Below are 25,573 nucleotides of genomic sequence, written 5' to 3'. Positions count from 1 at the left end.
TAGAGTTTTCATTGGAAGTGATCGCTTGAACAGGCATTGTCAAGGGTGGTGTGAACACTCATAACGCCTTCATTCAGTCTGACACTGACTAGATTTATCCAGCTGAAACATCCTTTTGTTTTACCCTGTTAGGCAGCAAAATCTGACTTCAGCTAGTTTGCATTGTGTAAGAGCATCCAATATTAATGAAAGAGCTCTCTGAGAAAGATAAAAATATCAAATTGCAGAGTGACCTGCGGGGTGGGCTCTTAGCTGTTATCTCACAGGTCGGCTCAAGTTTGTGAATGAGACGTCTTTTCTGTTCTGAGGGTCACGGATCTGTGGCATTAAGATGTCAAATCTAAGCACATGTGTTTGTTTGGGGCGCTTTTATGAATTAAACCCTTAAAGGCTGATAAAAACTGCGGGCATTACTGCCACAATAAATCTAAATTGACATATCAACAGGTACTCACTTTAATGCATGGTTGGAACATTAACCTTAACAACGATATATGCATTTATATAATCTATGATGTTTTTGGATCTATAAAAAGTTACATGCATTCGCTTCTGTATCTAAACATGCTCAATGATAAAATGAAATTAATTGATTTATAAGCCTTTTCTAAAGTGTTTTTTTCTTTTACAATATTGACATATTGTGAAGAAACTGGATTCTCTAGAAAGGACTGTATTGTATTAGTTCATAACCCCGTCAGTTTCTTGCACACAGAAATACTGAATAATGACTCAGAGACAAAACTTATCTTTTGTAGATTTACTCCGCACAAAGACCACAGATTTGTACGCAGGGTTACAGACAGATGAACACGGTGCATTCAAAGTCCGAACAACGGGGTTCAGAAAAAGGCCTGGCATATATACCTTGCATTTGCATATTCAGAACCTCATTCGATGGATCATGAAGTGGAAAAACCCACCCACAGACTGTTGCAGGCTAGATGCTCGAAGGTCAGAGCACCTAAAGTGTCAGATCTCTCTGAGGTTATCACAAACATTTGCCAGAACGCATACACCAGAACACACAAAGATGAAAAGGGAGGATGTTTAAGGAATGTTTGCGAGACAATAGTCTTGGTTGTGCTTTGTTTGGAGTGTAATATAATTTTGAGATGATAATACATAGTGAATCAAGGTTAAGCCATTAATGTGATAAAAGGTAAAAGTTAGTTTAATAAAATGTAAAGGGAGTTTCTAACTATTCTGTTTCTAATCACTCCTAACACATATAGTTGTGCAAGACCAAATTTAAAATTAAAATAATCAAAAGCAGTTTCTACTTTTTGATTTGACTAACTATAAATTATTTTACCAATTTGGCGGAGGTTCCAAAAAACAGTTTACTGTTGTTCAGATGTGGTTAGAAGTCCTAAAGACCGAAGGCTTGGAGAAATCCCAGTCATTGATCCTGTGAACAAAAGAGCATAAGTTAAGAGTTGGTTCCGGAGCGAGTCAAAAGCCTGGCCAGAGAAGTGGGCTTTATACCCCACAGTTAAGCTGAAGGACTGGCGGGTTTTAGCTGGTCTAAAATACAGTTGAATGAAGTGAGTTCATGGGTTGCAAGTGCACCAGAATCCCCCATCCACAACAGAAATTAAACAGCAGAAGATGAAAAAAGGGCAGCAGAGGAATTCTCCCAATTGGTACACCTCTACTTGATTAAATCTGGATGAAGAAAGGGTGAACTTTGAAATAAATCCCCCATTAATTGTGTTTATTTTAGTTTCTAATCCATGGCAACACAAGGGCTGTATGGTTGCACAGCTGTAATTGGAGGTTATCTTATTGCATGAAAAAATTAATCAACGTGCACTCTTTACAAAAACGGTTCACGCGGCAATTCTGAAAGATGTGCGAGTGTGGGGATATTTTACACTTCAGGAAATATGGGACACAGTGTGGCTGATCTTCTATGAACATTCTCAACACTGTTGCATATTTTGTTGGTCTTTCATTTGCTGGCAGTCATGACTGAAAGGAAACACAAGCAGCTGACTGTCAGTTTTTGTCATTTCCGTGGACTGGTTGAAGCTAGGACTATTCTCTGTGGTACAATGGGGAGGATATTTCATAGTCTTGCCGAGGCAATGCTGTCTGTCTGGATGACAGTTTCTCTTAATGCTACATGGATGTGTCTGGACCCAAAAGAGTAAGCAATTTACTTTTAATGCAGGAAAATGTAAGTATGTATCATATAATGGAAAGCACAAACTGGGAAGCAAATATGATAGAAGTGCACAAACTAGATTTTTTTTTCTATTCAATTGTCCAGTAATTGGTTGACCCGATTTTTAGTTTCATTGTCTATATGATATGGCAGCACATTATCTTCTCATAAAATATCTATATATATACACACACACCAACCAAGCTTTTTAAAAGAACTAAATAAAATAACCATCCCACATGCCAAGCTTGAATTTCAAAACCATTATATGTTCAATTTTGATGTCCCAGTATAATTGTAGATTATGTGACTTGGTTTTAGTTATTTATTTCTTTGAAGCTTTTCTGCAAACTGACATGTTTACGTTGGTTCTTGTTGCTCCAATATCAAACAGGTTTTGTAGGGATTTTGGAACCAGCGTAAGAAAAGCATTTTAATTTGTTTAAATGGCTCATTTGTCATTTAAAGTGGTGTGTCCCATTCCACATTGATGAGTTACAGAAATGAATTGACCCCTACATAGAAAACGTAGCTGCCACAATCAAACTGAACACCACTCCCTTTTTGTAACCCAAAACCAGAAAGTGGCACATTAGAAAAGTTCCAGGTTGACCTATTTCAACACTACAAAAACAAAATATTAAGAAAGTAAGAAGACTTTTGTTTCAATTAACAATGGTCTTCTTTTGTGTCAAGAAAAAAAAATTCTTATCAAAGTTTTTCAATAGCAAGATCACTTTGAGAAAATCTGTTGGTGACTAGATTACTTTCTTAAAAGAAAAAGTCTTGGTAGGACCATTTTTCCTACCAATTTTTTTCTTGTATCTTTTTTTTTTCTTATTTAAACATTTTTTTTCTTTAAAAAAATTAACTTTATTTTTAGGGGGCCTTTTTCTTGCAGTGTAACATGTTTTTATGATGTTGGGGATGCACTACTACGTCTTTTCAGGTAAATCAAATAAATCAGTGCTCTGAAAAGCAACATACTTGAAGGTGTTGGTTTCAATAGTTTTTTTTTTTTTTGCACTAAGCTTTTACCAACATATCAAAAACAGCTTTACTTTTAGAGCAAAGGTTTGGGTTCTGGAACGCTATAGCTGAAAGAAGAAATTGATCAGGCTGAGCTTTAAAAACATACTTTATCCAAATAGTTTCTTGGACAATAATAAAAATTTAATCGAAAAAAAAAAGTAAAGAGTGTCTTAAAAGCAAAATAACAGAAATAAATATAAAAAAATCTCTACATAACAGAAATGAAGAGAACAAAAGGTGACAAGAGGATCTACTGAGGAGCAACTGAAAGCAAGCTGTTATCAAAGCAACAAGAGGAAACTGAGTTGATTGAAACTGAAACCAGGTGTGACAGTTGAAAGGAAGAAGCTAAAATGGAGAGAGGATAGTTTCCATACCCCCCCCCCCCCCCAAAAAAAAAAAAAGCTAAAATCCTCTCTCTTACATTGAATATATCCTTTACCACAATCAATAAAACAATTTACTTCTGTTTGACCATTCTATCAGCCCACCTTAACAGTGCTGAGCCTGATGATTTCTTATTTTGTCCAAATCCATGCAGTCACATTTTAGTTCTTTTTCTTTCTTGACTTGTTTTTATCGTTTCAAATTCATGGTATGTGTGAGCTGATGGATGTATTTCTGCAGCTGATTATGCTTATATAGTGTAGAACTCAATAGTGTTGTCAGTTATCTCTGCAGTACATGGATAGTGTTGGTCTGTCTTCAAAGGTATTTGCAGCTTATGTGTTTTCAGATGGAACGGAGGGACGAAGGAAAATTGCTTTAAATTCACAGCTGAATGAGAGCAGGTCTCCAGGATTAGAAAAGCCACATCCAATCCATGTGGGTTTTTCCCCTCAGGTTCAAAAAACAAAACAAAACCAAAAAAAATCCCCACTCCCCCTGAGCTGTCACAGAATGTAATTAGCACTGATATTGCTCCTGAGTCAGACACTAGTTTCACACCCAAAACCTGTCCGGAATGGGAAGTCAGTGTGTGCGTGCACAGACATTTATTATCCCAGCAAAAGGGCGGGTTTTGTGACTGAAGTTTGGTGTCTGCCTGTGAGATGGCTGCCTGGGGAGTGCTCTGCAGCAGGTATTGTCATCCTGGAGAGATCCCAGGTTGAAGCTGAATAATTAAAGAGATGAGCAGAAGAAGACATCTGGTGGAATCCTGGTGAAAGTCATGGTTCTCCTATGATAAAATGACCGGGCTGTGCCCAGAATTTTAAAGGCAGTTGTGGCACAGATACGTAAACCTTTTTTGTTTTTTAAAGCACAGACAAATTCATACCAAAAAATGTAGTGTACTGGAACCACTCTCTTTAACAATTTTTTATTCAATAAATGAGTATTTTCATGTTTTCTTAATACAAGGATTTTTTGGTACAAAAATCCTCCTTAAAGAAAGAAAGATATTATCTTTATAATGTGTTACTCCATCCAGGGCTGAGCTAACCTCTGCAAAAGCACGTTCTTCCTCTGCTGAGCTTTTGGAGAGTCTGACCCCTAAAAAAGGCTTAAGGGTGTATAAGGTAAAAAGCAGCCTGCTGACCACTCACAGCGTGTGTAAAGACAATGTCTGTCCCTGGTTGAAGGAGAGGAGGCCACAGGGCAAAGAAAGATAGTGGCTTGCTGGAGTAAAACTCAAAATGAAAACCATCATTCACCCTCTCCTCCAAGCCATCTCCATCGCCTGTACTGTAACATAAAGAGTTTTCATTCTGTAACCCAACCAGACACATGTCTATTAATTCTGCATTTGTGTAGTTCCTGTGAGCAGCAATGAGCCTGAAAGTCACTGGAAAGTCAGATTCCCAATTATTATAAACCACTTTTCCCTGAATTAGATGCAAATTCCCATGACTTTGACATAGTTAAAGTGCAGAAATTGAGGATTTCCTGTCCAAAAATTCCTCTGTATTACTAATCACAGACTTACCTCTTTTTATGCTGTACGTTAGTAACTATTAAGAAAGGTGTAAATGTTATTTTCTATTTTTGCAAAGTTAAATTGAATTTTGTCATTTGTAATTTCATTTTTGATGTGTTAGTGCCCTGCATGCTGCTTTAACAATAATTAATATTGAAATTAATTAAGGACGTTATTGCACTCAGTTTTAGCAAAGGTTGAAAAGATCAAAGGAAAATAAACAGTTTTATTAATTAACTCAAAATAAGATGATCCCTGTAATGGAAAATGCCTAGAAAGAAGTTGGAGAATTTTAATAAGGTGGAAGTATAAAGTTATGTATATTTAATTACACTTGTCCTACTTTTAATAAACTTTCTCTTCAAATTTTACTGTATGAGACTCTGGATAATGATTCTCTCATACTAATAGGTTTGGACAGAATTAACATTTGAAATGTGCTGTTGTTGAAACAGAAATATTAACAGAGGTGTCTCTGCCCTCCTGCTGTGCAGATGTGTGCTCTCTGACCATAATTAGGCAGAAAACTCTTGTGTTGGTTGACAAATCTACCACATTAGGATTCTTTTATGGAAAAAAAGGTTGTTCTGTGAGAGCAAACAAAGAAACCTGAACAAGTTGCCATAAACCATGTGGGAGAGGGAGGTTATGGAAATGCACAAACATATTGCAGCAGTAAAGTTGCTGCCAGACAGTAACAGGTGGCTACAAAGAGGCAGTTAGTCATGGATGGCTTTGTTATCTTCAATAGTAATTGCTCTGACAATCTTTCAACTGTCAAGACAGCCCAAGGCTAATACCCAATGAGACCGCATCTGTCATTTCCTCTTGTAAGCCCATGACAGAAGATTTTTATGTCCAGGAATGCAGAATTACATGCACATGACTGATGTCATGCTGCTTGAATTCTGTCCTAAACTCATCTATATTCATTGAAATCTGGCCATCCCTAAAAGGAAATAAATTTATTGTCTAATAATTTCAAGTTATTTATTGATGCTGCTTACAGTCAGGAACTGGGAGACATGTCTGCACATATGCTTTTGCAATAAATTACTGTAATACTTTTAAGGAAACCATCAAGAAAGCACTGAGGATCAGCAATAAACAGCAATGCATTAACGAAAAGGAGGAACACACCAAATATTGGAAGAAATTAACTAAATCATGGAAAACTTGTCTTTTGTTTCAAACATTATGCATGATCAGGTTTGCTATTTTTAACCTGTTCAAAGTCTGGATTTCTTCATCTCTAAACCGCATTTTCCAGCTTTTTCAACTGTTGTTTTAAACTGCCCCTCTATTTTAGACATAGATAATTGAACATTTGCACTCAAATAAAAAAAGGTTTTTTATATTTGTGATGGAAAATTACTGCAAGTTTCAAGAAAAATTTCTTATGTTTTCAACCATTAACTATTTTTTAGATTTGTTATATTTGGGAAAAAAGCTTTTTTTAAATGTCATCTGCTGTTGCACATCATTAGCTGGATCTTTACTGAATTGCTGCCAACCTGTGTCTTTCTTTTCACCTGCAGAATATTTACTGCTTTTCTTTTTTACTCTTAAACTGTAAACTCTGTCAGGAAGACATACTATATGAAACATGATACTGTTGAGTTCAAGACCGAAACTTATATTACAAAAATAAAATGTCTTGCAACAAACACAACAAAGAAGCACAGTTGGACAGAAAACCAACAATAAAAATTGAGTCTAATTATAATTGTTCATGAAATATTAAGCTTTTGATGTGCCAAGATTTTCTGAAAGAAAATATTTGTTAAGCAGAAGGGGTCTGACTAATCAGAGCTCAGCTTTGATCTTTATAGACCCATTCTAATGAAAACTGTATTTTGGATGATTTTAACATTTTCCATTTTCTGATGATTGAGGACATGCATAAAATAAATTAAGATTGAAACTGCTTTACTGAGTTTTTCTTTATTCAAACCAGGCAAATTTCTGATGAACTCTTGCTCCTCTGCAGAAACTTTGTCCTTGAAAACAACACAGGTTTTTGGATTTTGGCTAAAAATGGCATAATCATAATTAAAAGACCACTTGGGACACTGAAAATAGATTAAATGATGATTGTAGTGGGGCTCTAATGTTAAAACCAGAAAACCAGGTTCAACAAAAGACTATTACCTTTAGGATACCTACGAGCATCCAGTCCGAGAGTGGCTAATATCAGCTTGTTTTGTTTTCTTTGTTGGTCTTTTTTTTTTTAACACAGATTCAAGAAGCGTCTATTAAAAAACCTAAAGTTGGTCCAAACCGCTGCTGCCTGATTCTCAACTTTGATCAAGACAGTTTATCTGCTCAATTCAATTATCAGGTCTCTTCGCTGTTTTCTTCTCCCCTCAACTTCCCAGATTATCTTGACAGGTTTGCTTTCTGTTTTCAAAGTAAAAAAAAAAAAAAACACAAACCGTTGCTATGCTCGGAATAATCTAGCAAACTACAGACTAAACAAAGGTTTTGTAAAAATACCCTGAAAACACCTCTGCTTGTGGGGTTAGGGCCTATGACTGCACAGTCCATTAACTAAATATTTTCCCGCCACATTCCTTAAAAATAATGTGCTTATGAGGCATTCTAAGAGCACAAGCAAACAAAGAAACCAAAACGTTTAGTATTTTCAGCATTAATGAAGATTTTAAAACTAAAGCCATGTCTTATTTTTGTTCATATTTGTTTGGTCTACTCCACAGAAAATGTTTTGGTAAAATTGTTGTTCCATTATATTCTGCTATTGATTTACACAGTACTGCAACACATCTGTGCTTTATACTCTGTGCCCTGAAAATAAGAAATGTTTGAAATTTGCACAAAATTCAGTGAGGTTACTATATTTCATCATTCCTTTTGTTGTTGTGTGATACACAGGCAGCTCCGTCTTTTTTCCTACAATGACATTAGATGACACATAAAATTGATGTAAACAAACAGCATTCCTCAGCATCAAAAGATATCTTCCTGATTTATGTCTTGCTGTTGACAGCCCTAAATAAATGTCTGCAAGCAGCCTAATAGACACCGTCAGGACAAAAACAAGCATCTCAAAATTTTCAACTCTTGTGTGTTTTTAGCTGACGCTTGGTGAAAACAAATGACTTATAGCAGCGCTAAAGTGGATTTTATTTCTTAAGGGAATATTTTTAGTCCTCCTCTTTGCCTATAGTCGAAGGTAAAGGGTAGTTAAAGGGCAAAGAAACACAAAAGAAATAAGGTCTTAACTTCTCCTCTTAAAGCAGACATTTATTTCTGCATTTGAAAAGGGCAGTCCATCCTTTTTCCAATTGGAGACCACGCCCTTAGGATGCTGTCACAGCAGGCTGTTTGGTTTGGAACAGAATCTGTTTCCGTTAATAAGTTTCCTTTTAGACAAGTGATCAAGTCATTCTAACCTCTAATATGGACCAAACATCAAACCAGTTTTGAGGTTAACCTGATGGTGAAATCTGGAATGATTTAACAATATACGAATGGACAGATTGTCCGATAGATCAAAAAGTAGAGAGAAACCAAAGAAAGTATGTCTCAAGCTACGGTCGAACTAGCTTCAGCAACGCGCGTTCAAGCGACCACTTTCAATCAATGTCCATGTAAATAACCATACATGTGCTAATAAATGCACTTTGCAAGTTAAACCAGGTCAAAGTTTGACCAGTCAGAGTCTCTGCTTTTAGTGCAATGAGAGCTGTCAAAAGAACAAACAGCTGTCCACACAAAAAGTGAAGGTTCTCTTCTTTTATATCTTTTTATACATTGCAGCACCATAGGAGCCATTCAACAAAAAAGAGAGAGAGGGGGGGGGGGGCTCTTTTATAGGTGGTTGGCTCCACCTTTTCCCTAAACCAACCCAATTACTAATCAAAGTCAACATATCCTTCAAACGTATTTTACCTGTAACAACTTCACCAAAAATATGCTTCCCAGTTTACAGCAAGTTTCTAACAAAAATAAAAAACAAAAGGAAAACATTCTGAATTTAAAACAAGCCTATCAAAGTAGAGCAGAACAGTAGATGGGTCCACTGCACTTCCTGGATTCAGGCAGTGCTCCAAGGAACCAGGAAGTGAACAAAAAACAATGAGAGCAACTAAAATCAACTACAAAACCAAAATGAATTGCAATAGATGTCATCTTGTTAAACCCTTACACAGTGGCAGACATGTGCTCTGTCCCAAGAGCTCAAGGTGAGTTAAGGGTTTGCGTCTTTTAAATGCATATTTTTGAGATTGTCAATAAATGTTCTGCTTTATCCAGGCAACGTCTTGAAGTTGAGTGCTAACTTCTGGACTTCGTCTTCTTTCTTAAAACACTTTGCCACTCATTCAAGTGGCTTCATTAGTAATTTGGTTTGTTTTGTCGTTCCTTTTCCCCCAAAATCTTCTCACAAAATTTTATGTTGAAGTAACTCAGGTGCTTTGTGTTTGTTATTGTCCTCAGTGTTTTTTTTTTTAAGAACTTAATTTTTTTAGTTTTTCTATCCAGATCTTCTTCTTAGACCTTCTGTTTTTTTGAAATGTTACAGGTTTTGTTTGTTGTCCCAAGTCAGGGCATTCGGGTCCTCAGCCACTTGCAGAGGGCGCTTGTCAGTGTGTGATAGTGAAAAAAGGAGGATTTTCCTTTTTTCTAATTTATTTTCCTCGTAATCAGTGCTTGTTCTGATAAATCCCCCCAAAGCTGCTGCAACTGCACAGCCTTTAATGCTAGTTTGGTTTGTTAAAATATGAAAACAGAACTAACCAAGTCAAATAGTGACATTTTTCAGTTTCCCCCGCTCATTTAACTGAAATCCAATGAACTATATTTCTCACTCTCAAGTGCTTCTCAGGAGATCTCTTCACCATAAAAGAAGTGGGAAGCCATCATCTGCAAGAATATCATGTACTGAAACCCCTTAAACTCCTTCTGTGCCTTGAAATTTTATCCATTGAAAGAATTTGTGACCAAGGGAGCCCTGCTGGAGTCCAACACAGTAGAAATATGTCTGAGTTGCTACAGGCAAAAACTAAGCTGTGTCTAGTTGAAGATGGATTTAATGGGCTGTAACAAGGTTTTCCAATACTAAACACTTTTAAAGTACCTCTAACAACACACAGAGGACACAGAGGAGGGGAGACTTCTCCAAGTCACGGAAGTCTGAGTGGGCAAACTTTCCAACACCCTCAAGGAAGGAAAGCATAAACTCAAAACATTATACATCAAAACATTTGTGGCACATTTAAGAGGATTTAGTGTGTGCTGGCAGTTTAGTCTGTCTACACATATGTACCTGATTTTAAATTGAAGTTCAAGGACTGCAATAATTAATTTTAGCGTCATTTAAATTTGCATGAAGTAGAAAATTCATTTAGTATCTATCATCCTGTCTGTGTAAATGCATTCTCTGCCTCTAATAGGCTTATTGTTTTGCACTTACAAATGAAACCTCAAGGGTTTCTTGATTTAAATGTGATTTTCAATTTCTTTGTGGTAAAAAAAAAAGAAAAACTCTCTCCCACAGTTGTCAAGTTGCAATCCCAGCTTTATTAGAAAAAGAAAAGGATCTTCGATTTTGATACATCATTGTTTTCATGTTTTACAGGAACCTTCTGGACAGAGACACTTTCTCCAAATCGGATCCCAGTGAGTGTTAAGTTTTTCACAATAAACCCCCCTCCATGTTTTTGCTGCAGGAATTACTAAAGCGCACGTTGTTTTTTTCTCCATTAAACTTCCTCCCCTTTTATTTCTGCTGAGCTCAACTTTGATTCAGTTTACTCTGCTGTTTTAAAGTGTTTCTTCAATAAATGCATATCATTTGCACAGTAATGTGACAACCTTTCCTTGCTGCGAGCTAAAGCACCATAATGCATGCAGGATATAAACCCCATCCCTTGAATACAAATGGGTGTATTCTGAAAGGAGACACTGGGAAATGCCATAAAGGCTTTATTTATTTTTTTTTGTGGTTATATTCCCTCCTGAATAGAGAATGGAAATGCCATTTCAGATTTTAAAAAAGAGGATTCAAGCCTTTTGTATAAATCAGCTAAGGGAAAAAATCAAATTCATCCTTCTTTATGTGTCTGAAGCTGAACCTCAAGTTGTATGACACGTCACATCACCTTCAATCATGTCGGCTGTGAAATCAAACAGGAAGCAGGAGAAACGGATCATTAAGAAGTTGTGGGATTTTTGTGGCTTACAGAAGATTGTGCCGCAGGAGCCCTCTGTCTTTTTTTAGAGCTTTGTTCTGTGCATGTGCTTGTCATTCTGTGGATCATCATGCTTGGCATCTTATTCGCCAGGGTGTGAAAGGATAATTAATGATGGATGTTAGCAAAGAATGAACAAAGCAAACATCATTTGTGGGTGCAGGTTACTTAACTGAAATTGTTCAGTGACAGTGTGGTGTCTCTCCTTTTCTCCTCCTTTCTTCCTTTGCATCTCAGTGGTGGTGCTGTACACCCAGGGTGTGGAATCCAAACAGTGGAGAGAGGTAAGAGATCACTGCAGTTCATCACATTTCAGTCGACTCCTCTTATTTTCATGGCAGCTTCACAAAGTCCTGTTCACTCAGTCACAGGTAAATATAGTTTCCCAGTCATTTGTACCCCATTGATCCTGCGATCAGCTCTGCTCTATGTGATTGACTGACTGATTAAGGTGGGACTTCTGCGCCTGAGTCCCCTCTAGCTGTTGGAATTAGTGCTTTAATTAGAACATTGAGGCCACAAATGCTGGCAGAAGTTGATGCATTCCAAAGGTCCTTGTGGAATTTTTAAGTGTGCTTGCACTCCAAATGAACGGAAAAAAATGGGAAAATGCCAACTTGAATTATATTAACTGTCATATTACATTCCCACCCACCATCTCTGCCTCTTTCTTCTCATCTAAAGCAACCCAAATGTTCTTTGTGATCATGATCAAACCTTTACAGATTTAAAAGATGCTTTCATGGTCACAGGGCTTCAGTTGACTCATGACACCAATTTTGATGCCATCTTTTTGTTGCTGTTGCACATCGTTATTATGAACGATGTGCAACAGAAAAAGGGGGACAACCAGCACATCTACAGGGGAATTCAGTCACCCTCTATATTTTGATTGTTTTGGAGTGATAAAAATGTGGAAAAATTACATCAACACATACATCCTCAAACAGTTGCCTCAGGAAACCCTTAACTGTTTTATGTAGTTTTTCTATTTTCTATTTCAACAGTGAATTCAATTCAGTTTTATTTATATCCCAATTTTTCAACAGGCTTCACTAACTGTACAAAACATAAAATCAGTAAAATGATGGGGCCTATTGAGCCAGAATATAACAGAACATTTTAGTTCATGTAAATTATTGTCAAAAGCTGGAAGCAGAAGGCAGAGCTTTTACCAGGTTACTTTTTCATTTCTTTTTTACATTTTCAATTTTTGTGTTTTAGGGCTTCCATGTTCAAAACTATTGTGTTCACATTACTATGCAAATTTTCTATGGCTGTGGATCCAAATGCAGCATGTTCATTGACCAGAAGGTTTGACAGTAGTCAAGCACAACTATAAGTGCATGAAGGTAAGGCAAGGCTGGGGCAGGTGGTAGGAAATTAGAGTCAGTCAAATCAGAGTCAGGCAAACAGAAGATCAGGTCCGGATAGGAATGGTCGGTAATGTAGGGTGACGGGACCAAACAGTACTTCCTGCTTAAGTCTCAGATCAGTGATTATCAATTAGGTTTCAGTTGGGTGGCATCCGGGGGACTACGTGCTGAGGTGGCTGGTAGATGTAGTGAGTCAGTAAACTGGTGATGGCTCCCAGCGGTGACCAGAGGGGGAGACAAAGCCTGACTCCCGACACTCTGTTTTGGGGCTCTACGTGCAAAACACACGGTCGTTAAACGCACATTGACTGTTAAACCAGGTTTAAACTTTGACTAATCAGGACCTTGGATTTGGTGGTGACGTATGGATGGCGTCCCTTTTCATGAATGGAAGTGCCAACCATTGATATTAGCGGAGACATTAATAATTGCAGTTTATGCCTGGCTGGAATTATATGACACAAAGTCTTTCATATTGGAGTGGAAATGTGAAAAGAAAAACCTAGAGCAAGATTTGCACCGCTTCAGCATTTTACACCAAGCCTCTTTTAACTGTAGGTGGCAGACATGGGCATCAAGAGTAGAAAAGCAAAAAGAAGAAGAAGAAGCCCCTCCCAGTTTGTCCAGTGTGAACACCATATGCTAAACCCTAAGCAGGCGTTCAAAAATGTGCTTTTAACACATTCTTAAACTTGCGTCACATGCCTGTTGTTAATGTAGCATAACCATATCTTTTTTATTCTCTTCACTCACACCAACAACCCTCATGTGCACCTTCTTTTCATCAACCATGAATCTCCTCTTTGGTCTTCTTCTAAGTCTCTTTTCTGGTAGCTCCAACCTTAATAACCTTTTACCAGCACAATTATTGTCCCTTTTCTGAAGGTGTGCAAACCATCTCAACCGGCTTGCATTCATTTGTGTCCATAACATCAACCGTGGATTGATTTCTTGATTCCATCCATCCTCACTACTCCCAAAGATAATCTCAATATCTTTATCTCTGCTACCTCCAGCTCTGCTTTCTGTCTCTTCTCAGAGTCTCTAGTCTAAGCCAACACCATGGAGGCTCTCACCGCAGTCTTCTACACCTTTCTTTTCATTCTTCGTGACACTCTTTTGTCACACATCACACCTGAAACCCTTTTCCACGTGTTCCAACTTGCTCATTCACAGTCAGATACTCTGTCCTGCTGTGGCTATCCTTCATTCCTCTCCTTTCCAGAGCAAACTTCCATCTCTCTAGATGTTCCTCCACCTGCTCCCTGTTCCCTTGTGTTCACTACAGATCCCACTGTCACCTGCAAACATCATGGTCCACAGATGTTCCTGTCTAACATCATTTGTCAGTCTGTCCATCTCCACAAAAACTAGAAGCTCAAACATGATCCTTGGTGCCGTCCCACCTTCACCTCCACCTCTGTCAGACCTATACTGCACATCTTAGCATTCTTTAACAAAGCCAGAGCTCTTCTTTCTGTAGCCTGTAATAGATGTCTCCTCTGTACTTCTCTAGAAGCATCCACAAAGAAAATATGGCATCTGTGGCTCTCTTACTCTACATGAAACCATTCTGTTCCTCCCAAATGTTCATTTATGACCTCAGGCTAGCTTCCAATACTCTTTCCAACTTCATTGTGTGACTCATCAGCTTCATTCCTCTGTCATTTCCACAACTTCCACAAATTTCAACAACACCACCTTCACATCGCTCCTTATGTTGCACTCTTGAAAGAGATGAGGAGGCCGCTTGATAGAATTCAGTTGTTTATTAGTCCACCGACATGAAAAGGCAACTGCACTTCCTTTTTCGTTTTTAGCTCACCAGCCACGGACCCTGTTAACGTGCTGGTCTTTCTCAGAAAAACTCTCTCTCTTCTCAGAATTTTGCAAGCGCCACCTAGTGGCGTCTTAAAGATGCACAACATGCAAGGTGTTTTGCACAATTAACAAAACAAAACTGTTGTGGGGAGCTTAGCTTCCACATTATCTTGTCCAACTTATAAATAAAAAAATCTCTATTTCCCACACTCTCCCCTCAAAATTGTAATGTCGCCTCGACATTCTAAAATATCTGAGAAAAAAAATGTAAACATCAATTATCAACAGTCCACATATGGAAACAACGTATTACATGAAAGCAGGGTCACACTATGTAGGAGTCAGGAACATTAGTGTAAATCAAGATGCTAACTGGTTACAGTCCACAATACAGCATGTATCTCCTTTTTTTCCATGCTGCATGTCTGTAGAAGATGCCTTTGTGCACGATGACAGTCTCCTACACCAACCACCAACAGAGGGTATCTGCATCTTTCCTGAGAGTAAGGCACTCAACATAGAAATAACCTACCAGTGTAACCCACATGTGGCTCTTTTGCCTGGTAATCAAACATACTAAAATCTTTTTTTTTTCTAAACATAACAAATATTGGTCAATATTAGAATAAGTTTAACATTACAACTATTCATTAACTTAATGTTTTTTTTTTTCTTTAACATAGCCTATTTGTTACACTTCATTTTTACACTTAAACATATGAAGTGCTAGGCAGACCTAATTTATCATAGGTAAACACTTGTCTTTTTTTTCTTTGTCGGAAAGGATACTGTTTCACAGAGTTGTAGGGAGGATCTTCCTGGTCACTGGAACTGGACTCAAACGGCACCTCTGCCTGGACCTCATCTTTCTCAGCTGGGTCACCTGGAGCCATTGCATCATCAGGCTCCAGTGGTCCTGCATCTTCATCTGAGTCGCTGTTCTCACTCTCTTGACTTCTTTTGTTGTAGGGGTGAAACACTGGCGCTTCAGCTCTGAGTTGAAGGCGGCTGCGTGTATCCCTTCCAGCTGGCAGTCCGCTAATCGCACGCCAGCACTCTTCATCCTCTTCTTCATCAGCTGAGCTCTCTCGAGTGTTCACCTGATGTTCTTGAGTGTATCTTTTCTTTCTCATTTTTTCTTGTTGAGAGTCTTCTGTGTCCAGCGGGAGAAAGTCACATGGCAAGAGTAAATTTCTGTGCATTACCCGGGTGCGTCCTTTGCCATTTTCAGGTTTAATTTCATACACTGGGGTGTCTTGGTGCTTCCTTTGGGTTACTACATGAACTCGATGTTCCCAGAATGATCTTAGTTTTCCTGGCCCTCCTTTTTCTGTTAGGTTTCTAACAAGCACTCTGGAGCCAGGAAGCAATTCTGCACCATATGTCCTTCTGTCGTACAGGGCTTTTCCTCTCATGGCTTCCTTTTGAGCTGACTTTGAGGCTAGCCTATAAGCTTCAGCCATTTTAGCTCTCCATTTTTCTGCGTAGTCCTGTTGAGATGAACTCTGTTCTCTGGTTTCTAGACCAAACATTAGATCGATTGGGAGCTTTGGGCTGCGGCCGAACAAAAGGTAATAGGGTGCATATCCCGTTGCCTCACTCCTGGTGCAGTTATAGGAATGAACCACCTTGGCAAGAGACGACTTCCAATCAGCCTTGTCTGCTTCTGGCAGGTTTCTGAGCATAGCCAACAAAGTGCGGTTAAACCGCTCCACCTGCCCATTTCCTTGTGGGTGGTAGGGAGTTGTTCTGGACCCCTGGACACCACTATACTCCTGTAACTTTGCAAACAGTTTATTTTGGAACTCTTTTCCCTGATCGTGGTGGAGACGGGTGGGGAACCCAAACCTGAGTGCAAAGTCTCCAAAGATCTTCTCAGCGGCAGTGTGGGCGGCTTTGTTGCGGCAGGGGTAGGCTTGAGCAAAACGTGTAAAATGGTCCATTAAAACCAGAATATACTCATAACCGCCTTTGCATCTTTCCAGATGCAGGAAGTCCACAGAGACTAGCTCAAAGGGGTAGGTGGTGATGATGTTAGTCAAAGGGGCTCTTGTGGGCCTGTTGGGACGCTTGTTTTTTAAACAGCTGCACACCTTTGTGATGTAATGTGTTACATCTTTCTGCATGTTAGCCCAGTAAAATCGCTCTCTGATTAGATTCATGACTCTCTCCACCCCTAAGTGACCCATCTTTTCGTGAAGCTCCTTATAAACTAGCTTGTGATACTTCTGAGGCAACAGCAGCTGGGTGCGGGATGCAGTCTGTCTGTAAATTAGCCCATCCTCACCTTTTTTTAGTTTGTGTTTTTCTCTAAATAATGCTGCAACTTTGCTATTAAGACGTTTTCCACTTTTTGGCCATTGATTTGACTCCACATAGCGCACAACATCTCCTAGGACTGCATCTTCTTCTTGAGCCCTTCTCAAGACTGTTTTTGGAAGTTCAGCAATGGAAGTGACTGCTTGCTCTGTTTCACTGATGAGAGAAGAAATGGTCACTGGACAAAGCCATGGCTCGTTATTTTGAGACTTTACACTGACCGCCTGCACCACACACTGTATTACATCTGGGTGAACATCCTGTATGCATTTGCTCATATACTGCTCCATATCTAGTGGCATTCGTGAGAGGCCATCTGCATCCCTGTTTGCTTTTCCGGGCCGGTACTTAATCACAAACTGAAAATCGGCTAACTCCGCAACCCACCTCTGTGTTGTGGCATTTAACTTCGCCGTGGAGAGCACATAGGTGAGAGGATTATTGTCTGTATAAACTGTAAATGGTGGGGAATAATACAGAAAATCCCTAAACCTCTCACTTATGGCCCATTTCAGTGCAAGGAATTCCAACTTCCCAGAATGGAGGTGATAATTTTTCTCTGGGGCAGTTAGACTTCTGGAGCCGTACGCTATCACCACAAGTTTTCCATTTTGTCGCTGGTATAGCACCGCTCCTAGCCCTTCTTGGGAAGCATCACAGTGGACAATAAATGGCTCCTCAAAGTCTGGGTAACCCAACACTGGAGGCTGGGAGAGAAAGTCAATGAGTTGGCACAAAACTCTCTGATGTTCAGAAGACCAGTTGATTTTGTGTGATGAGGCCAACTGCCCAAAGTTACTTTGTTTCTTGGGTTTTTGTTTTATTGTGCCCATTTTGTCATTACTCAGGAGGTCATATAAAGGCTTTGCTATTCGGGAGAAGTTAGGTATATAACTGCGGTAATATGAAACAAAACCTAACAGCTTCCTTAACTCTCCTACTGTTGTGGGCTGATTGTGTTTCAGGGCTTGCACAGGGGCAACATCTGCAGGGTCCATAGTATAGCCTTCTTCTGTGACTAACTTGCCAAGAAAACGTACCTTTTTTTTGAAAACCTCACATTTACGAGGAGTCAACTTCACTCCGTGGCTTTTGTATCGGTGTAGGACGTCTCTTAGATCCCGCAGATGATCATCAAAAGTCTGTGAATGAACAAGATTATCATCGAGGTAAGGCAGACAGATATCATCCCTCAACCCCCACAAACACTCCTCCATTGATCTCTGGAATGCTGCTGGAGCTGAGGACAAACCGAAGGGAATTCTTACCCATTCGAAGAGACCCCAGGGCGTAATAAATGCAGTGAGGGGACGGCTGGATTCTTCCAGGAAGCCCTGGTGATATGCCTTGCCTTGATCGAGGACTGAGAACCAGGCACTTCCCTTCAGACTGTTTAACATGTCCTGTATGCGGGGAATAGGGTGGCGATCGGGTATTGACTTTTTGTTTAGCTCCCTGAAGTCACAGCACAGGCGAAGGCCCCCATCTTTTTTCCGCACACAGACAATGGGACTTGAGTAAGATGACTTTGATTTGGTTATCCAACCCCTGTTTAACAGATCTTCCAAGTATTCTTTTACTTCTTTATGAAGTGGCTTGGGGACTGAAATGTATGTCTTTTTAACAGGGGTGGGGTCGTTCAGTCTTATTTTCAACTGCAGAGAGGGAATTGTACCTACATCATACTCATCACGTGCAAAAGCATCTCTCTCCTCCCTTAAAAGCTGTTTGACTTTGTCTTTCTCGGCTGGAGAAAGGTGATCCAGGGGAACCGGAGGTTCCCAGGCGTCCACCGGCTCCTTTTCAGTGAGGTCTGTTTCTTTGCCTTCTCCGTTTTCCGCCTTTGAGTTTACTGTGTTTGTCCCAACCTGCCCTACCGTAGTGGGTCTCATTTCTGCAGGGTAGATGACCTTGAGTCTTTGCGTTTGCCCAAAAATGGTTTTACCTGGCAGCCGAATGTCATAAGTTGTACTGTTTGTAATTGGAATCGTTACTGCTGCCCGTTTTCCTCTTTTTAACCTTACTACCCCCTTCTGCACCTGTAACCCCTCTGGTAATTGAGTGTGTTGGCTCGGCTCAAACAGTACATCCTGTGCGTCTGTAAGGGTGCCAGTTCGGACAAAACACTTTACTGTTTTAGTTTGGCCAGCAGGAACAGTCACTGTGTCACAACCCAATTTTACAATGCCTTCTCCCAAGCCATCCTCTCCATTTTGCATCACTTTTAAGAAAACTTCAGTCTTTTTACAATCAAAGGAAAAGGCGGTGCTGACTGCATCACTGATTGCATCAGGAGGTTCTATGCCCATCTTAAGGACCTGTTCAATCACATTAAATCCAATTATGGGTTGCTCCGCCACTCCCACTCCGGATGCCACTAACACTGGGACAAGCAGCTCGATTTTCGAACAAGTGTCTGTTGGAAGTTTAAAAGTAACCTCCACCCACCCGGAAAATGGAATTGGTGTCTGGTTTACTGCCCTCCCATCCAACATATCTGGACCAACTAACTCTATTAGATCCCTGACTGTTGTGTTTGGCATGTTGCGTTGTCTCCAAGTCTCATTTATGAGGCAGACCTGCGATCCTGTGTCCCACAAAGCTTTTGTTTCCACATCATTAAGTGAGCAGGAAATCACATATTTTTTCCCAATCAGGTTGAGAAGCTGTGATCTGCGATTTGGGGACAGTAGATTGACACTAATGGTTTCTTTATCCGGAGTTGACTCTGTTTTAGCTGCCAACCTTGCCTCTAATTTCTGAATGCTGTCTGTTACTAGCTGGTAAAGCTCTTGTGTCTCAGCTTGTGTAGGTCTGGTGATGACAGTGCTAGCAGCCATGTTTACTGGCCCTTTACCTTGTGTTTTTCCAGATCTACAGTCCCGTGACAAATGGCCACTCCTCCCACATTTGAAACAGTGGTCGCATTGCTCTCCATTGTTTGCAGCCTGACAGCTCTTGCACCCTCTTTTCCTGTTGGTTCTGAAATGAAAAGGGGCTCGGGGAGACTCACGAATGGCTTTCTTTATCTCTTCCATTTCCCCTTTAAGCTGTGTTACCATGTCAAGAAGCTCTGATTCCGTGCGTGTTGCATTTGGCATTTCAGGCGTTTTACCTTTTGTCATTGTAGGACATGGTCGGCTACTCACACTGGCCACTGCCGTCTCTGGACCTGCTTGGGCTTCCACTCTGACTTCTTTGACCCTGGGTTCTCTGACGTGCTTTTTGAACTTTTGCTTTCTTTCCCATTCAAGACTAGCAGCTGCATTTATTTTGGCTATCAGGTGCTCATCAGTAACAGCTGGATCCTCCAAGTAGCGCTTTAGTTGATATTTTATATCAGCACTTAACAGTCCAGTTTCCACAGCCCTCAGGAACTTTCTCTGAATCAACTCGGGGCTGTACTGTTCTTCTGCACCAGGCTCTTTTGATGCTAGCAACAGTCTTTCTTTTAATTCAATGGCCCGAAACAAAAAGTTCTGTGGTGACTCATTACATTCTTGGGTGAGATTGATCAAGCAATTGTAAAGATCAGTGGAACTGTCCTCTTTATAATGTCCACGCAGGATTGTCTGCAACTGTGAGAGGGTGAGGTCTGACTTTATCTCCAGCATATCACGCAAGCTGAGACCAGGACTCACTGCTCTGACAACCGCTTCAATGATATCAGCCTCACTGTGATTTTTCTTTAAACCCATGTCAATCTGGTGGATGAGGTTTGAATAAGACAATTTGTCCTTTTGTCCCCGCTCTCCGATCTGGCCATTAATCCGAAACTCTTTTCTAATGCTCACTTCAGGCAGAGTAGGAGCTGGGGGGACCACGTGCTGCGTCAGACTCGGGTGACTTTGTGCTTGGCCTGCCCCTCTCATTGTTAATTTGGCCATTTCTGCTTCAATCCGCTTAGTTGACTCTACGAAACTTTCCTGCAGAACCGCATATTGCTTTTGTAAACTCAAAAGAGCTTCAGCATGATCATGACTTGTGTCTGCGGTTTGAAGCTGCGGTGGCGGGGAAGGCTGCAGCGTGGCTGGCTTAGCCTCATTAGCATAGCTGATTAGCTTAAGCAGAAAAGCGCACGTGGTATCCTCCTCTTCGCTTTCAACAATTTTTTCTACTTCTTCACTTATCAATCTTATCAGCGTGTGCTTTTTGGATAACAGTCCCGGGTCGATCTTCGCAAAAGAGCATACCTTCTGTAGCTGCTCAGGCTGTAGCTGCACCAAGGCTTCACTTAGCTTGTCCTGTAGCTGCTCCAACTCCATCGTGCTCCTTTCCCTTCGGTCCGACTCACAGGCTGTCCATGCACCGCTGAACCATCCTCTGCTACCAAATTTTGTTGCACTCTTGAAAGAGATGAGGAGGCCGCTTGATAGAATTCAGTTGTTTATTAGTCCACCGACATGAAAAGGCAACTGCACTTCCTTTTTCGTTTTTAGCTCACCAGCCACGGACCCTGTTAACGTGCTGTTCTTTCTCAGAAAAACTCTCTCTCTTCTCAGAATTTTGCAAGCGCCACCTAGTGGCGTCTTAAAGATGCACAACATGCAAGGTGTTTTGCACAATTAACAAAACAAAACTGTTGTGGGGAGCTTAGCTTCCACATTATCTTGTCCAACTTATAAATAAAAAAATCTCTATTTCCCACACTTATCTTCCTGTATTCCTGTCTCAGAACATTTAGAACAAATACGTCAAAAAAGAAGGAAAACGTGACCCAGAAGAAACAGAAACAGCAGCTAAATGTGAGTAAAATGAAGAAATACTAACAGCTGGGATCCCCACAAAGCCAAAAATACCAGACATGAGTCAGTTTGCAGAATGTTTGAAGCAGCAGCATAGCCCCTAGGAGCAGAGAGTGAGTGATATGTCATGAATCAATCTTCAGTCCTAAGCATAGCTGCCTGTTTCAAGAGAAATAAAATGTTTATCAATGGTTTTGAAAACCCTGGTCTGGAACTCTCAGAGACCAGAAGAATGGAACCCAACATGCAAAATCAGAGTGTTAGTGCTCAGGGTTGGAAAAGGAGAAGTCTAATGGCTCCAGTCCTCACAATATTCACAAGCTCCTCTTAAAACTGCAGCATGGCAAAGCAAATACAGAAACAATTTAGCCTAAGAAGTGTGCTTACTTGTTATGTAACGAAACTCATGCATTTTTAAGACTTTGGGAATGGGCTCTAAGGACTCTGGTCATGCAGTTTAACAGTCTGCTTTAATGCCAGTAAATCTGCCCATTCCATTTCCAATGAAAATAATAAAAGATTTTAAGAAATGCATACATGTTTTTTTTTTAAAGTTGCAACTCAAACATAATTTAATAAGTAAACCATTAAAAAATACTAACTTATTTGTTGTTGGTGAATAGATTTACACATTTGTCTTTGAAAAAACAAACGTGTTGCTGTAGCTTAGAAAGAAGCTCAGCAAGAATAATAAACTATCCATTAATTCTAAAGCTATGAAGACAAAGAGGTGTTCATTTATCCAATTCCATTGGAGTTGCTGTATTTTTGGGGTGATGTACAAATGTGCTGACTGTGTTTGCTGTGCTTGAGATTTCATACTGGGAAGAAAATGCTCACTTTCTCTTTATTAACAAGCTTACCAACCAAAATACATGAAGGCTCTGAAGCGGAGGTGCTGGCAGGTGACGTGTCAGCTGTCAGCATGTTAACCCAGAACAATCAATGTCAAGCTTAGCAATGGAAATCATAAAAAAAATGAGTGTGCAATGTAGAAACAGATGAGTACAAAGCAGTTTAAGCCTGGATGAACCTAATCTAATGTAAAGAATGTATCTGTATGATTTTAACCATCATGTTTAAGTGGGAAAATCGCCCTGAAAAAAAACCAACAAAACAAAACACCTGTTAGACCCACTCTAATGAAAATTGCGTTTTTGGTGTTTTTAACACGTTCTTGTAGCATTTTTCTGACGATAGAGGTTATAAATAAAGAAAATTAAGGTTAAAATTGCATTTCTGAGTATTATTTTATTCGTTGGGAATTAGGAGCAGATGAAAAAATGACGCCGGACAAATCTTGTAGCAGTAGAACACAAGCTCCCTGCTCTGCTCCATTCTGATGCATCCACTAGTAGACAAACAGATCCATGAAGGTCTTTGTTTTCCTCATCTGAGCTGACATCTGACTCAAAACTGTACTTCTGGATAGCTCCAGTATTGCTTGCCATTTTTGTTGCAGCGATAATGTGAGGTAGGAGTTGTGAGGGACTGTAAGCTAGCTGAAGAGAGTGTAAACAAAGGGATGATGGGAAATGAGACCAGGCTAACTTTGCGCCTGTAGTTCTGCCCAGTGCTCAGAAGTGGTTTCTAATGAGCTAGTGCCATTCTGCAGAAACTGTCAGAAAAAACAAAACAGGTTTTCTGGTTTTGACAAAAAAAAAAGGCTAAATCGTCATTAAAAGACCCCTGGGAACTCTCTTAAAATAGATTAAAAGATTATTTGAGTAGGACTGATGGCATCATTTACAATAGCTAAAGTCACAAACCAAACACAACTACCAGTAAACGGTTATGTCAGGAGGGGAAGCAAGCTTCTTTTCATGTCAACTGTCAGTTTTACTTCTTAAAAGAGGAAATAATTTACAGATTGAGACGCAAACAGGCTAGAAGCAGCACTCTCAGACAAAACTCACATCTGTCAGTGCTGGTTGCAGTGCCCTTCCTCAATAGCAGAAAGTGTTGGTAAAGCCTAAATTTTTCTGTGGTGTCTTCAGAGCTGATGTTAGCTGGCTAAGCAATGGAGTCAAGCTGTGGAGCGCTGATAAAGCTGAGCGCCACTTCTGCCTCTCTGTCTGGTAATGCATTCTGGTTGTCCTGGGAGTGGATATGGCTGGTTGAAGTGCCCTTCACTGTGCCATCAACAGTATTAATCCGTTCACTCTTTTACGGATCAAACTCACCCTCTGTTTTTTTTTTGTCTCATACACATTCTCTATTGTACAAAGACGATTTAGTTAAGGACACATTCAATTCTCCGCTTCAAGTCCAACTCCTCTGAGTATCCATGTGTTACTGCATACTTATATTTGTCAGAAAAAAAACAAACATTGTAAAATCTTTAATAAAAAAAAAGTTTACATTTCTTTCCAGTTATTCACACCGCCATTCATTCCCTCACCTAAGCAGCTGACACCATCTAAACTCTGGATTCACATAAAGCCTAAGCTTTCCTCTTCAGACTCCTAGGCTGTAATCTATTACTGAGATGCATTTTCCAGCACTAGAGCTCACACTTTTTCTCGTTAGTGTTATCAAAAGGGGATGGAGTGCAGACCCACTGTGCCCAGATCTTCGTTAAGATATCTTACGTTTGTATTCCCCTGCAACCTTGGTTTATGGCTCAGCCATTTACTTGCCAAGGTAGGAGGTATGCAGGGAGATGAGGGCTGTGCTTTCCTTGCATGGCTGAGCAGTGCTTTGGTGATCATTTCAGCCTTTGCTGAGGCCTGGAACAAAAGGGAATTTGCTACAGACCACCCGCTGGAACACTCAGCATCTTCCCTTAAAAAATAGGCTTCAGTTTCCACAGGAGATTTCAGCTGGAATTAGGACCTTCCATTCTCTGACAGTAGAAAGAGCTGATGCAGCTCTTCACACAAGTCTTCATCATAAATTGATTTGGACAATGATATCCAACAGCATTCTACACATTGGGGTGACGGTTATATTACTTTCATATTTTTCACCAGTTTGTGAATTTGCAATTCTCAATCTTTATTCTTCCAGTATGCCACCTCATTGCTATTATTATTACTTTATTTGTGATAACAGTTTAATGTAGAATATTTTATTTATGAGGTTTAACACCAACTCTAAAAACTTTGAATTATTCATTTTATTACAAATAATGTTGTGGAAAATAAAAATGTGGAAATTTTAATATAACGAAATGATCTATTTAGTCCATCCATGAGCACACTAACAATATATTCCTAATCTACGTAATGAAAGTTTTCTTTTCAAAGTCAGCATTTTTTCTGTTTACCTTTCTCTTATTATTTTCCAGGGTCTATTTTGAAGTGTCAGGCAAGAAGACGGTTGTGTGAATGTAGCATCAATTAAATGAAACTTTGAAAAAGGCACTCAGTAAAATCAGCATCTGCAGTTATGTTGTTTATGACAGATAGCATAAGTTTGGGTCAGAGAAGGTGGAGACGTCTTAATAAAATGTAATCTCAGCAGACTCCACAAACTCATGCAGTTGTCCACTGATGATCAACAAGATGGAGCGACGCTCTGCACATGCACAACTGCACTGTGTGTCGACTGAAAGTTACGGTGGCCCTGAAGTGCAAATAACACAAAGAAATCACTCAACATTAAAAATGTTGTAACCCTTGTGCTATCATAGGCACTTTAACATTGGGAGTTGGGTCATCTAGACCCACTAGACAGTGCTCTGAACCTTTTTTCTTCAATGATTTGTGATCTTCACTGGTGTCCATGGATTACATGAAATCTTTCCACCTTTTTCCACCTTTGTCATGGTAGGGAGAACACGTCAATGTAAGGGTGGGGTCATCTAAGATAGCACAAGGGTTGACCCTTGTGCTATCTTAGATGACCCCACATCACATCGGCCGTTAATAAAGCACAACACATTTTAACAAAAAATATTGCATTTTAGAAATCAAAGCAAAAATTCCAAAAAATTAAATGAAATAAAAATGAAACATTTTGGAAAACAAAAGTAATTT

The 25,573-nt window shown here is 39.8% G+C and overlaps 1 protein-coding gene across 2 annotated transcripts in view; it reads left to right on the top strand.

The window, feature by feature from the left end:
- The window catches only part of LOC101166794 (copine-5), a 94,461-nt gene that overhangs the window by 5,064 nt on the left and 63,824 nt on the right, over positions 1 to 25,573 (top strand). For both annotated transcript variants that reach the window (XM_004070683.4, XM_020704604.2), the window contains exons 2-3: positions 10,720 to 10,760; positions 11,570 to 11,616. In XM_004070683.4, the coding sequence (XP_004070731.1) occupies positions 10,720 to 10,760; positions 11,570 to 11,616 (88 nt within the window). The remainder of the gene's footprint in view (positions 1 to 10,719; positions 10,761 to 11,569; positions 11,617 to 25,573) is intronic.

The sequence above is a fragment of the Oryzias latipes genome, chromosome 7 (assembly GCF_002234675.1).
Source record: "Oryzias latipes chromosome 7, ASM223467v1".
Lineage (NCBI taxonomy): Eukaryota > Metazoa > Chordata > Actinopteri > Beloniformes > Adrianichthyidae > Oryzias > Oryzias latipes.
This window is presented reverse-complemented; position numbering and strand designations above follow the sequence as displayed.